At 25.1% G+C, this 15,505-nt stretch overlaps 2 protein-coding genes across 3 annotated transcripts in view; one reads left to right on the top strand and one right to left on the bottom strand.

The window, feature by feature from the left end:
- Positions 1-10,406, bottom strand: part of LOC135922500 (SWI/SNF-related matrix-associated actin-dependent regulator of chromatin subfamily A member 5-like) — a 50,415-nt gene extending 40,009 nt beyond the window's left edge. The window contains exons 1-4 of one of the 2 annotated variants that reach the window (XM_065456861.1): positions 10,199-10,406; positions 10,041-10,165; positions 9,770-9,948; positions 8,834-8,937 (exon numbers count right to left, since the gene is read on the bottom strand). In XM_065456861.1, coding sequence (XP_065312933.1) covers positions 8,834-8,937; positions 9,770-9,948; positions 10,041-10,165; positions 10,199-10,355 — 565 coding nt within the window. In that variant the 5' untranslated portion in view covers positions 10,356-10,406. The remainder of the gene's footprint in view (positions 1-8,833; positions 8,938-9,769; positions 9,949-10,040; positions 10,166-10,198) is intronic. The other variant, XM_065456862.1, reaches the window with a different exon arrangement.
- Positions 10,407-13,165: 2,759 nt separating this feature from the next.
- Positions 13,166-14,639, top strand: LOC135923719 (dr1-associated corepressor homolog). The gene is made up of 12 exons (XM_065458630.1): positions 13,166-13,271; positions 13,322-13,360; positions 13,422-13,487; positions 13,543-13,629; positions 13,670-13,810; positions 13,856-13,915; positions 13,961-14,020; positions 14,073-14,153; positions 14,198-14,275; positions 14,316-14,411; positions 14,456-14,510; positions 14,551-14,639. The coding sequence occupies exons 1-11, from the start codon at positions 13,166-13,168 to the stop codon at positions 14,461-14,463; spliced, it is 822 nt and encodes a 273-aa protein (XP_065314702.1). The 3' UTR covers positions 14,464-14,510; positions 14,551-14,639.
- The last annotated feature ends 866 nt before the right edge of the window (positions 14,640-15,505 follow it).

The following is a 15,505-nucleotide window of genomic DNA, read 5'->3' as shown; positions in this document are numbered from 1 at the left end:
TAAAGATCAGTTTTTACTATTTTGGTGCATCCCACTTCCACCTAAACTTTAGCAAGCCCAATTCGAACCATCCATTCCCCTAGGCTAGTTATCTTAAGAAGCTCTCCTTTGCACCCAAAAGTTTTCTCATTCTTAAATAATAGATCAACGTAGCTTTACATCTACTTTACATGCTAGATTGGATTATGGCATGCAATCAAAAGGAAACTTATATAAATTTTCCGCATATCCCAATCCATTTCAGTCCACATTTTAATAAATATCGTATTTCTAGTATCACCTGAAAATGATAAGCAATACTTGATTGTTAAGCTTGGATCTAGATAATTAAAAAATAATAAACTTGTAGAACTTTGCCTATCCACATATTTCACAAACACAATATTTTCTGATATTCATACAAAATCGATACTTTAATTCCTAGTTGAATTTTATTAAATAATATTTTCATCTACAACAGCTCATTATCGATTAAATTATCATGGTTCATGTTAAAAATCTTCACAATTTCTGAATTTTTGTGCTAAATTTTTTGTCCTACCCATGTTTCATTTTCAATACTTAAATCAATATCCATAGCATTGATTATATTATCATAGTGAAGATTAAAAATATTAATAATTTTCATGATTTAGGAATATATGTAACATTATTCAAGGTATACAGATAATAAATTTTCCATTTTATTAACTATGAGATCTACAGATTGTAATAATATAATAAAAAATAACAGGAGTTTTTGATAAAAATATTTAATTTAAAAAAAAAAATAAATGTCTAAAATAAAATGGACAGGAGTCACGAGGCTTTTGTAACATAATAATTTGGTTTTATTTTTTTAAAAATCTGCAAAAACAAGTATTTGGAAAAATACCAGTTATGAGGTTTTAATGACTTGTGATAAGTTTTATTAGGGGATGATAGCTGTCTTAGAGATGAAACTATTTATCTAAAAAAACGTATTTTGAAAAAAATGCTACTAACAAGGTCTTGTAGTGATGACGTCAAATAGCATTACTATGGCCCAAATATAATAAATACTTTACAGTAATATCCTATATTCAAGAAACTAATTCTATCCTTACTAAATATAAAATGTGTCAAAAAGTATATTATCAGTTTAAAAATAAGACACTTGATGTAAGATTCATTATTTATATAATATATTAACTATAAAGTTAATAATTTATTTTAGATTGTTAAAGTCTTATTAAATAATTATGATTATACACAATTATATGTACAAATATCTTTTATAATTTATTTATATTTAGTGTGATTCTTTCAATATATAATCTAATCCAGGGTTGGGCAGAATCGCGGATATTTGTATCTAAGATTTTATTAAATTTTGGAAAGTATCTTGTATCCAGTATCTAAGATATATATTATTTAAAAGTATTTGTATCTTAACCAACTTTGTATTCAAAAAGATACAGATACTTTAAAAAAAATTTATATTAGTTATAGTATTAAAATTTAAAATGATATTTTTTTAAAATTTAAATGAAAAATTTAATCAGAAGTTAGATATTTTAAGGTAATGTATGATATACGACGTTGGTCGTCATATAGCAATTTGCTAACAATTAGAACTACCATATTTTAATTGAATCGTTTTATATCCGTCTATTAAAGAAAATAGAATAATATGTTTATCTTCGTCTTCAGATGATTCTCCAACCAAAAAATATAACTATAAATTTAAATTAAGTATTTTAAATGGGAAATTTTTTCAAGTACTTTAACATGATCATAATAAAATTACTACAGAATCTAAAGAATGCCACAAATTTATAAGTGGTTCTGCGGACTCGTCATCAAATTTTGTCAAGCATCTAAAAGTATAATATATAATTATATAATAAATCACATTAATAATCATATTCATTATCATTTCATATTCCATATATATCTGTTGCTAAATTTAGAAGTATTTTTAAATAAATTTTTATATTATTGATTGATAATGAAATTAAAATGATATATAAAAAATCTATGAAAAGAATAAGAAAACTAATATTGATAAAAAAGAGGTTGTTAATTTGAATACTAGGCCAAAATATAATCCAAATTTTTGGGGCACCATTTTTATATGATAGATAGTACTTAGCAATATTTAATCCACCTTTCATATGTATTTTTTTTAATTTTTACATATATGCTTAAAATATAATTTTCTTTATAAAATTAATCAAAAGAAATATTTTTTAAATATAACACAATATTACCCTCCTCTGCCCCCGTTGAACGATTATTTAGCTTTGCTAATATGGTTAACAAACCAAATCGTCAAACATTGAACGATAAATTATTTGATAAATTAATAATATTAAAAAACACTGCTGATTTATGATGCTGATATATTAATATACTAATTATATAATTATTAAAATAAATATCGCATTATCTTATATAATAAATTTGTTATTTTCTACAATTTATTTTCAAATTTTTTATAAATTTATATTATAGATAAGAAAATAAAGCTTTATACATTTTGATTTTGACTATTTAAAGTTTTTTTTTAAAGTATCTTGTATCTTAGATACTTTTTTTAAAAAAGATACAAGTATCTTGTATCTTATATGTCATTGAAATTTTTCCAAAGTATCTAATATCTTAAATACAAAATTTTATAAAGCATCTGTATCCGAATACAATTTTCTGAAAATTTGCCCAACCCTGATCTAATCACTATTATTTTTAAGCTTTTATCAATGTTTTTAATTTATATAAATAATTAATTTTTTAATATATAATTCATTATAGACATGACTAATATATTGTGTAAAAAAATATAAGGCAGTTTGTAAAAATTAAATATTATATAAAAAAATTATTCATAAAGTTTTGAAGAACGAACGTGAACGCTTTCCTTTTTTGAAGATAAAACGTTGAACGCGAATGCCTTCGTATGCTGTAAACATTTCTAAAAAAAATTTTGATTCTGAATTTTCAGAATCAGATAATAAAGATGAAATGCTAATATATAAATATTAAATAAAAAGAAAAAAAGAAACTCGTTGGTAAAAAAAGAATCGCATTTACGTTTAAAATTCGCCAAACATAAAAGAAACACTGTTCATAATTTTTTTCAAAAAAAACCAATTTCATTTAAGAATGCGTTTATTTTAAGCGTGTTGGTTTATAACATTTGATTTTATCAATGAACGTTGAATATGTTTGATTTTAAGAAATGTTTACAGCACTAGTATTATCAGAGACCTGCAGGTCCGGTCCTAAGCCCGGCCTGGGACGTATTTTAATTTTTCTAAATTTACTCGGGCCAGGCCTGAAATTTTTTCAAAACCAAATATTTGAAATAGTGTTATTAGCTGTTCCAGGCTGAGCTTGAAAAATTTTTTTAAAAAAAATCAAGGCTAGGCCGGGTTGTACAAATGGTACCTCTGCAGGTCTCTGAGTATTATATTATATAGCAATATGTATTGAAGTTGTGTTTTTGTATATGGGATGATATTGGAATTAGGCAGCAGTTACCTCCTAATCCTTGGAATAAGTCATAAAAATTGGAATTAACAGGAATTGGTTTTTGTGCCAGGATATGAAGTTCAAATTTTTTTTTAGGCTTATATCCAAAGACTTCTATTCTGAGGAATATGGGGGGGGGGGGGGGATATGACATTAGATCGTCATTGAAATTGGAGGGAAAGGGTAGGAGATGATATTGCCATTTGAATAAAATTTGCAGGGAGGTTGGAAATAGTTTCATACTTTCGATTTTAATTATGATTTGGATTTTCCTGTGAGATGGGAGGGATGGATAAACAAAAACTATGGGTGTATCGATCACACTTTGGAAGCATCCAATTCGATATTAAATTGATATCAGCTGATTACCGATCGGATATCATATATGATTTTGTATTCTGAAAATATACTACTCGTTTTAATTTTAATGTATATGCCTAGAAATCGCTCTATATGAGAAGATTTTTAAAAACGGCTAACTCAGTATTTTATCCGGAAAAATATTATACAATTTTGCTCTAATGAAATCTCGAGGCTTATGCAATATTTTTCGGCCTAAAATATTGAGTTAGCCGTATCTAAAATCGGTTCAAACGGAGCGATTTTGCATCACTATATTATCTACTCATCTCAGACTTTTTAATAATGTAACATCTATAATTTAACTATACCATTGGTTTAAATATATTATAATGGTAGTTATAGTTTATATTATGAATCTTAAAGTGTATAAAATATCTTTATTGATAAATCACTTATTTATATAATAATATTAATCTATTTACATAATAAGTAATAAACAAATATATTTTGAAATTTAATATAAATTTTTTAAAATTAAAATCCCATTTATTGGCAAAATTGATTTTTTTGATTTAAATTGCGATTTAAACCAAATACTATTATTTCAGTTAGAGAGGTTACGAATTTAGATTAAAAAATATCATACATCATAATTTTTTTTTTAACTTTTTAAAATTGGGGAGCGGGAGCTAGCTCCTTTTAGGGCTGGATTGGAGGAGCGCCGCTCCACCGCTCCTTTAAATTTAATGAATAAATAAAATTATTTTTTAAATATTAATAATATTTATTAATTAAAATTCAATAAAAATGAAATTTAATTTAAATTTATCCATTATTAAATGTTTAGCCGAGTTTTATATTTTAAATATTAAACATCAAGTATTCCTTTTAATATTGAAAATTTTTTGGAAAATCTTGTAAGTCATATTAATATTCATTTTATAGATATATAATAAAAAATAGTTTAGATATTATGGATTTAGAGATCATAGATGAAGAAATCTAATTTCCATTTTCATCATACAAAAAATATTTTAAACTTCTAAAAGATGTTAATCCAAATGATCAAACAAATTTAAGGGCAAAATGTCTTTTGTGTTTAAATAAAACTATTTAATTTTCAAAAGTGAGCAGCTTCAAATCTTTCTTTTGAATAAAAATTGATTTGGAAGATTATTTTGGATTCCATGAAATTGATCCTCAGGAAGATAATATATTGGACAAATATTTTTTAAATAATAATACCAAAATTACTATTTTTGATAAATTCCCTGAATTAAATATCTTTATAAAATACAATACCCCCCTTCCCTCTAGTGCTCGTGTGGAGTGCCTATTTAGTATTGCAAAACAGGTCTTAGGGGAGAGGCGTAGATGTTTGTTAGATTCTAATTTAGAAAATTTATTACTTTTAAAAGTTAATTTTGATAGATTATTAATATAAATAAAGCTTTTTGATAAAAAAAAATATGATCTTGTTTTGTATACCTTCTAAAAAAATGAAAATTAAAGGAGCGTTTATGAAGTGGCACTCCAATAATTGGAGCGGGAGCTAGCTCCTTTTAAAAATGTAGTAGCGGGAGTGGGAGCTAGCTCCTTTTGAGAAGGCGGGAGCGGGAGCTTGCTACTTTTAAAAAGGAGCGTTAACAACTCTGCCTATCAACCTCAAAATATATTTCAAAACAATAAAACTGAAGTGGAAATGGAACATAGCTAACTTTATATCTTCAACCAATCTCTTATCTATCAATCAAGGTAAAATTCCAAGTTAAATATAACCCATTTAATAAAACTATGTTTTCAGATGAAATAATAGTGAAAAAAATGAATAATAATTAGCAGAACCATTTAATACATATTAAACAATCAAAAGCTTCAATAGAGAGTATTTTCATCATATCAAGTGTATTTCAAACAAGGAATCACTTAAGCATTTTTTTAAATTCAAATATCAATGTCGAGTACATGAAAAGTTGTAATTCATGGTCAAAGTTAAGCATAAAAAATTGGTTTTTTAATTTTATCATCTAAATTTTGTAAGATATCATGATTATTCTCTTATAAAATTTTAAAAAACAAATAAAATTAAAATATTATTTTTTAGATTGTGTATTGTATTATTCTAATTCCGTCATTCCAGTCAAATCGACCAAAAAAACGAGATTTTCGGACGATCATCTTTAAAATGAACGAAACTTGGCATGTTAGTTATTTATGTTGTAAATGTTAATAAAATCAAAATTTTAGAGTGCTAGCTCAATCAGATCCAAAGATATACGCCTTCAAAGTCGAAAATCGCGAAGTGCCTGATTTAATTAAATCTTGTTTTTTTTAAAAAATACTTAAGATAGAATTACAAATTATATATCATTTTATAGCCCTTAAAATTTTACATTGGAAAATATCAAAAAATTCCAAGTAATTTCCGGTAAATATAAAAAATTAACATTGTTAGGAAGAAATTTTTTTGGGGTGTTGATATTCTCTAAAAATTGTTTATTACCTTTTTATTAAACGATTTAATAAAAAATCTCGATAGCCATTTTTGTTTTTTTAATTTTATTTAAATTTTTATTATTTATATAGTTAAAAAAAGATAATATAGATGGCGTTATATTGAAAATTCATTATAATATTATATTTTTAATAAAAATATGTATTATATTGGTATTAAAATTTTAAAAATCGATTAATTATAAGAAATATGATGTCCTGGGCAATAAGTAAGGAAGCAGCCCATATAATATGATTATTATTAAAACGCTATATTGTAAAATAAACATTTTAAAATTTTATAAAAACATATCTCTTATTTTTATTGTATTCCATTTTGCGCTTATTAATAGAAATTCCTTAGGATATAATTAGTAGATATATCCTTTCATTTGTTGTGTTTATACTATCGTTATTTTTTTGATGAATCAATTGAGCAAAAAGCCAAGTAAAATATATTACTGCTTTGACGTAATGGCTGTGCAATATAAAACAAAATTTTTTATAAATCTGTGTTATTGAATCAAATTTTGGTTTAGCAGCGAAATCCCATTTTTCAACTACATCCCATGAAAAAGGTCTATATGGCAGCCTTGGCAGAACATTAAAAGATTAGCAGCACGTTCAAGCCTTCAGCGCACCAGTTCTGGACACATTTTAACACAAGATGATTTATATCAGTTTGCAAAACAAAACACGCCATAGTAAATTTTACATATATAACCATTAAACAATACAATTTAGAAGAGATTAAACTATTTGAAAGATTCAATTTGGCTTGCCCCATTCCAGGAACTCGGGAAATACATGCTGTATTTCCTTTGAGTTAAAGTAAGCTTAAATCAAAATATTCATATGAAGAGGACTTTCAAATTAACAATATCTCGAATGCCTATAATTTCTCTTTGCTGATATTAAAGGATTTGTAACATGTGTTTATGACGATTTTTGGTGGTTAGCCACAGTACTAAAAAAGAATGAAATTACTGTGGAGATATATATTTCCTTTTTACACCCCATGAACCATCACCATCCTTTTACCCCATAATTGAGGAAAAGATATAATTGCCCATTAATCAAATAAAACGATTATAGATCTTATAAAAACAGGATGTACCTTCAAATTATTGCCATAGCACAAAATGGGATAATATTAAAACAAGTGTTTTTTTTATAATTATTTGTATATAAAATTTTTAAATATGTTTATTTTAAAAATATATTGTCCTAATAACCATATCCGTATGGGTTGCTTCCTTACTTATTGTCGCAGGATATCATATTGGTAATATTTAATCGATTTATTTAATTTTAAAACCAATATATTATAAATCTTTTTAATATAACGCCATCTATATTACCTATTTTATTTATAAAAATAATGAAAATTTAAATAAAATTAAAAAAACAAAAATGGCTATAGAGATTTTTTACTAAATAGTTTAATATAAAGGTAATAAACATTTTTAGAGAATATCAAAACCCAAAAACAATCCCTTCCTAACAATGTTAATTTTTTATTTTTATCGGAAATAAGATAACACTTGGAATTTTTTAAATTTTTTTTGATATTTTCCAATGTAATATTTTAAGGGCTATAAAATGATATATAATTTGTAACTCTATATTAAGTATTTTTTTTAAAAACAAGATTTAATGAAATCATGCACTTCGCGATTTTTGATTTTGAAGGGGTATATCTTTGAATCTGATTGAGCTAGCACTCTAAAATTTTGATTTTATTATTTTCATTCATTTTTGAGATGGTCGGGGCGGATTCACTGTCAATTTGTCATGGAATTACCCAATTATTATTATTAAATTATTTTTATGATAAAATAAGTTTTAAAAAATTGAATTTTCTGATATTTTTATTAAATTTTATATATCTTTAATTTTCTGGACTGTAAACCCTGAACTGGCTTCAGAGATATTTCATTAGACCAGAACCCTTTTTTAAGATGGAGGCTTTAGAGCCCTGAATTTAACAAACTAATTTTTTTAGAATAATACAATATACAATTAATTATGTCAAAAATTGAAATATGAAATACAAAATAAATCAAGTATTTTTTTATATACAATAAATATTGATTATTAAACAATTTAGTAGTTTATATAAAAATTATTAAATTCTAAAATACTATAAGTCTTCATATTTCCATCTAAAATATTTTGCTCAAATTTAGTAAATAAAATTTAATTCAAAATATTGATTTAAAATCATTAATTTTTTTTAAAAAAATTGGGATAATTTAAATCAAATTTTTATTGGCCAACCCCACTGATAACTGATATTATTTAAAAGACAAAATATTGGCCATCCTATCCAATAAAAATATCAGTACATCTCTAACGAAAGTAATAAAAAAACCAGATGGGTTTTTAAACAAATATTGCCCGGTACAATATATTTTTGAAAAGGTTATATATATACATGTCAATCCTATTCAATATTTAATATCTGCAGCCTACTATGTATAATGAACAAAATTTTGTCAAAATAAATTTGTTTTGTTATAAATTTTTTGAATTGTGATTTTACATGAAGGGGATGCCTCAAAACGTGTAACAATTGATTTTTGTGATTTTTTTGTTTCTGATAAGAGTTCCTCATCTTCTTCTTGTTCGGTCATTCGATGCCTATGACTATAAACATAAATTGATTTGAAATATATAAAATTAAGAAGAGGAGGGGGGGGGGGTGTTTATAGGAAACAATTACTAGAAATATTATTTAAAAAAAATAATCAAACATAAAAATATTTAACTATTTGACAAATAAAAAATAGAACTACCTTTTTAATTTTTATAACTTCATTGATATAATTCACAGTGATAAAAATGATTGTAGGGCTGTGCCAACATTAAATGTCAGATTGGAAGTGATTTTTTGTTTAAAAAAAAGATTAGGTCCATATTTTTCAAAAAAACCACTCTGATTGGTTAATATAATTTACATTTATTTGATGATTATGCATATATTATATTTTATACATGAGTTCCTAATAATAAAGAATGAAGAAAAGAAACCTAAATACAATTTATTTGTATGTAAAATTTAAAAATAATAGATAAGATAATAATTACCTTTTTGTTATGTGGCAAGAAAAGGATGAAGAAATATTTAAAAACTATAAAAATTGCCCATATTTTAAATGATTATTAATTTTTGAGGAATAAATAAAAATACACTAATCATTCAAAATGATGCACCAAATACTGCCTTGGCCATGAGAAATATAAATTTTCTGTTGAACAATAGCTTAAAGCTCGGTATTTGTCATAGGTGAAAATTTTGTAGATTAGCACAACCCTAATTAATTACAGATTAAAATTCTAACTTTAAATCTTAATAATTCTCACTAAATTATATGAGTTATATTAGAAAACTCTTCTAAATAAAAAACTTCAAGGATAATTTTGAGATTTAATATAGTTGCTGTTATATTTCAACCATAATATATATAAAGTTGTATACTCCCCAATGGCAGATAATTTTGCCTTTTCGGTAACTTTGGTTCCCGGTCCTTTTATTCTTCCTGGTTTAATTTTTATTGGCGAAACTTGAGTACTAAATTCACCACCCATGGTGATAAAGTGGGAAAATATTTCAGTTTGTTTTAACAAATACCCAAATCTTTTTGCACGATCAACTTCCTAGAATTTATTATAATGTGGTGTTAAAATCTTTTAACACAATATATTTAATATTTGTAAAAAATACATATATTTAATCTATATAATTTTACTAATATTTCTTCAAAATTTTCTTTTTTATTTTTGCCAGTACTAGGATTAGCATCCTTAGTTTGTTCTGTAGCTTCATCTATTTGTGATACATAATCCTTTTTATCACCATCATCTCTCAAAGAATCTGGCTTTATAAAATATGGTAAATATATATTACTCTCAAAATGATTTTCGTTTATATCATAATTTTCAGATGTATCAGCCTTTATTTTTTCAATTTCCAGTCCATTTCCAATATTGGAACCTTCAATATCAATTTCAGCAGATAATTCAACTTCAATATTTTCAATTTTCGTATCTTCTTGTAAGTCCATGATGATGTTTGATCGTTGGAAAATTTTAGAAGTTTTATAGGCGGGTTAAAAAAAATATATGGATAGGTGAAATTTATTATATTAATTAACCTAGTGTTAAACATTATTTTGGTCTAAGAAAACATTTTGCTTATCCTGTCCTGTTAGCGTATATAAAAGCACAAATAACTCTTAGGGCAGTAAAATGCAGATTATATAACATAAAAAACCTGATCCTTGTAAAAAGAGTGCTAATTTTTAAATAAGTTAGATGATTTTGCGATTTAATAGGTTTTATTAAACATAAAGTGCAAATATATTCACAGATTTATATTAGATTCAATTTTATTTAATTTGATTTGACAATTAATAATTTATGCATGACGAATATCAATATTATGTCAATAATTACGAATTAGAATTGAGAGATATGTGGTTTTTAATTACTTTTTAGGTAATTAATACGGATTTGTATGCAAATTTGTTCCATTTAATGGATTAAAATAGATATAATATATTTTTAAATTGGTTACTATCGAACTATTGTTTTGTATATCCTCATCTTTGTAGCAGATTTAAAGAAGATTGCAAGCCAATTTCTTATATAATCCATAAATAAACAAAAAATATTTTTCATCATAATTATATCATTAGTATATCTAGTCATTCAAAAACACTGTCGAGAAAGAATTTGTTTTCAATGTTTTTGCAAAATCTTTAGATCTTTTTACAAAATGATGTGCATGTGTGATATTATTAGTTACGTATGATTACAACAGTGGCGTCACTAGGGAGAAGGGGGCTGAATAGCCCCAAGAAGCAAAAAAAAAATTTTTAATGGAATTTTAACCTCTTGAACTAAAATAAATTTTTTTATTGCCCCTAAACGATTTCTTTTATAATTCAATTAAGTAATATATAGAATTAATTTTATTATTTAAAAATTAATAAGACTGTTTAAATATTTATTAAATGAATACTATTTTACATAAGCGTAGCCGGGGGGGGGGCAAGGGACCCCCCCCCCTTCAGAAATTTATTACCTTTTGTAAATATTATTTAAGCTAATAAAAAATGCTTGCTGGGTTCGCTTACTGGGTCGGCCTGCTGGGTATGCTTGCTGGGTCGGCCTGCTGGGTTGGCTTGCTGGGTTGGCTTGCTGGGTTGGCTTGCTGGGTTGGCTTGCTGGGTCGGTTGCTGGGTTGGCTTGCTGGGTTGGCTTGGTGGGTTAGCTTGCTGGGATGGGTTGCTGGGATAGCATGCTGGGTTCGCTTACTGGGTCGGCCTGCTGGGTATACTTGCTGGGTCGGCCTGCTGGGTTGAGGACATCAGAAAATATCTTTTAAAGACATGTGCCAACCCAGCAAGCCAACCAGCAAGCCAACCCAGCAAGCCAACCCAGCAACCGACCCAGCAAGCCAACCCAGCAAGCCAACCCAGCAAGCATACCCAGCAAGCAGTGGCGTAGGCTACGGGGGGGGGGGGGGGGTTCGGGTTTGGACCCCCCCAGAGCAATTAATTTTTTTTTTAGAATATTCGTTTAAAAGACTCAAAAGTGACTTTATATCAAATAAATACCATGAATATTTATATTTTTCTGGTTTTGATGTTTGTGGAAGGATATTATTACTTTTAATTTTAAATATATATATAAATTATTCTGTATATTATTTTAAAGTCATAGATAATAATCTATTAATTTTAATAATATATTATTGATGCATTTTTAAAAAAATATTTATTATAAATTATCCAAGATATGGTTCGATAATAATAATATGAAATAAAAAAGTGCATAATCTACCCCCCCCCCCCTTAGAGCAATTTTTTTTAGATTATTCGTTCAAAAGACTCAAAAGTGACTTTATATCAAATAAATACCATGAATATTTATATTTTTCTGGTTTTGATGTTTGTGGAAGGATATTATTACTTTTATATATATATAAATTATTCTGTATATTATTTTAAAGTCATTGATAATAATCTAATAAATTATAATAATATATTATTTATGCATATTTAAAAAAATATTTATTATAAATTATCCAAGATATGGTTCGAAAATAATAATATGAAATAAAAAAGTGCATAATCTACCCCCCCCCCCCCCTCAGAGCAATTTTTTTTAGATTATTCGTTCAAAAGACTCAAAAGTGACTTTATATCAAATAAATACCATGAATATTTATATTTTTCTGGTTTTGATGTTTGTGGAAGGATATTATTACTTTTATATATATATAAATTATTCTGTATATTATTTTAAAGTCATTGATAATAATCTAATAAATTATAATAATATATTATTTATGCATATTTAAAAAAATATTTATTATAAATTATCCAAGATATGGTTCGAAAATAATAATATGAAATAAAAAAGTGCATAATCTACCCCCCCCCCCCTCAGAGCAATTTTTTTAGATTATTCGTTCAAAAAACTCAAAAGTGACTTTATATCAAATAAATACCATGAATATTTATATTTTTCTGGTTTTGATGTTTGTGGAAGGATATTATTACTTATATATATATATAAATTATTCTGTATATTATTTTAAAGTCATTGATAATAATCTAATAAAATATAATAATATATTATTTATGCATATTTAAAAAAATATTTATTATAATTTATCGAAGATATGGTTCGAAAATAATAATATGAAAATAGTGCATAATCTACTTTCTCTGCTTTTATTTCTAATAATATATATTTGGTTTATATTTTGTAGCATTTTTATAAATGAAATTATTAAAGAGATTAAATTTATGACTAAAAAGTAAAGATTGTTATTTCCTATTTACGAACTTTAAGATTGAAGGAAATGGACATTAGAAAATATTTACTAAGTAACAAAAAAAATTTACCAGCTAATATCTCATGCAATTTATGCCCTGTTGAAAATGATAAGCATGATATAAATACACGAGGTTAAAAAATATTTAATCCAGTGTACTAATTAATATCTTATGCATTATAGGCTCTATTGAAAATAATAAGGATGATGTAAATACACCAGGTCAAAATAACATTTAATATAAAAGATATTTAAAATTAATAGCTAACTATTTTTATTTTAGAATTTAAAATTAAACACCTAGTCATAGTTTTAACTAAATTAAAATTGCCAGTACAAACCACTTTGGGTAATTTATTATTTTAAATAATTTTGGCTAACCAAAATATTTTGACATTTATAAGATATACCCAAACGTAGGAGGGAAGAAAATGATCTTGATACACTCATTTATATACCCAAAGACCATATAAAATCACTACCTAGTACAAGTAATATAATCTATTAAGATTTAAATATTTTTTATTATAGATTTAGATATATCAAGTATTACATTTAATAAAAATGATGATAGTCAACAAAATGAACATACCAAATCACTAATTAATATAGAAAATCAAAATTTTAATGATGAACTTGATATCATAAGCAACAATTTACCACCCACATCAGGTATTTTATAATGACCTTATTTAAATGAATCACTAATTAATATAGAAAATCAAAATTTTAATGATGAACTTGATACCATAAGCAACAATTTACCACCCACATCAGGTATTTTATAATGACCTTATTTAAATGAATCACCAATTAATATAGAAAATCAGAATTTTAATGATGAACTTGATACCATAAGCAACAATTTACCACTCACCTCAGGTATTTTATGAACTTATATGACCTTATTTAAATGTATTCATTTAAATTTTAGAAATACCTAGATACTCTATAAAAAATTATGATAAAAATAAGCTAAATACACTTGATCACTTCAAATCTCTACCTAGTAAAAGTAATGTTAACTATTACCTTTAAATATTTATATCATAATTTTAGGTATATCAAGTATCACATTGAAGAAGAATGATAGTAGTCAACAAAATATTATAGGCTGTATCAATTTAGAATTTAAAGGTTATCTAATATGTTGTTTTATTTTAATTTATTTTTATAGGAATATCTCAATTAATATTCACACCAAGGGGTAAAAAAAATAGTGATAACAAACAAAAAAATACACTAAGTCACAACAAATCACTATCTAATAAATGTAATGTAATCAATTACTTATTAATATTTACATTAAAATTTTAGATATATAAAAAATCTAGGGAGAATTTAAATGGAAATGAAGTTCCACTCATGTCAGGTATTAGTCTTATTTAAATTATATTTATTTAAAATCTTAGCAATTCCCACATACTCCAGAAAACTAAAGGATAATAGACAACCAATTATACTAGATCATTTAGAACCATCACCTACTACAAGTGATATAGTTGTTGTAATTGTTGAAAAAAGAAGAAATAAATTTAATATAATACATAAAATGTCAGTTATTTTCTGACAGGGGAATTAAGTTTTCCTTGGGGGAAGAAGAGGAGATGATAATCACGGGGTGTATTTCATTGTTAGGAAAAACCCCTAGTGGGAGATGGGAAAATATTGAATAAGATGTCAGCTGTGAACCTTTGGGAGATGAAGAAATGGATAATAATTATATTAAATTTTGGTATATTTTTTTATGTTAATGTATAGAGATTGTTGTTGATGTTTTTAAAAAATAAATTTGAGTCTTATTATTATGAAATTATGGTTTGTTTTGTGTTATGGGATATGGTTTGTAATATTTATGGTTTGATATTGGTTTGTAATATTTATGGTTTGATATAGAGGTTTTTGAAAATAGTCTATTACTTTATACTTATAATAATCAAAAGTTGGTTCCAAAGCTAACATGTCATCTATGATTATTAGCCTAGGTTTCTCAATATTAATTTTAAACACCTATCATATATTGGTAAAAAAATATTGCCAACACAATTTTGATTTTTTCACTTTGAAGGATATCGACTTAAATTTACAGTTTAAAAAAAACATTTATTTTTTAATCTATAGTTTTAATGTGTTTACTAATTATAAAATATATCATTTATAATTAAGGCAATATAATATTTATAATTAAAGCAATTTATATGTGTAATACTAATATTTATAATTAAGGCAATATAATATTTATAATTAAAGCAATATAATATTTATAATTAAAGCAATATAATATTTATAATTAAAGCAATATAATATTTATAATTAAATCAATATAATATTTATATTTTAAATAATCGCTTTTTATTTGTAAATAAC

This window comes from Gordionus sp. m RMFG-2023, chromosome 1, assembly GCF_954871325.1.
Source record: "Gordionus sp. m RMFG-2023 chromosome 1, tfGorSpeb1-WG-v2, whole genome shotgun sequence".
Classification (NCBI taxonomy): domain Eukaryota; kingdom Metazoa; phylum Nematomorpha; class Gordioida; order Chordodea; family Parachordodidae; genus Gordionus; species Gordionus sp. m RMFG-2023.
The sequence above is the reverse complement of the archived record's forward strand: the minus strand, read 5'-3'. Positions and strand labels throughout refer to the sequence as shown.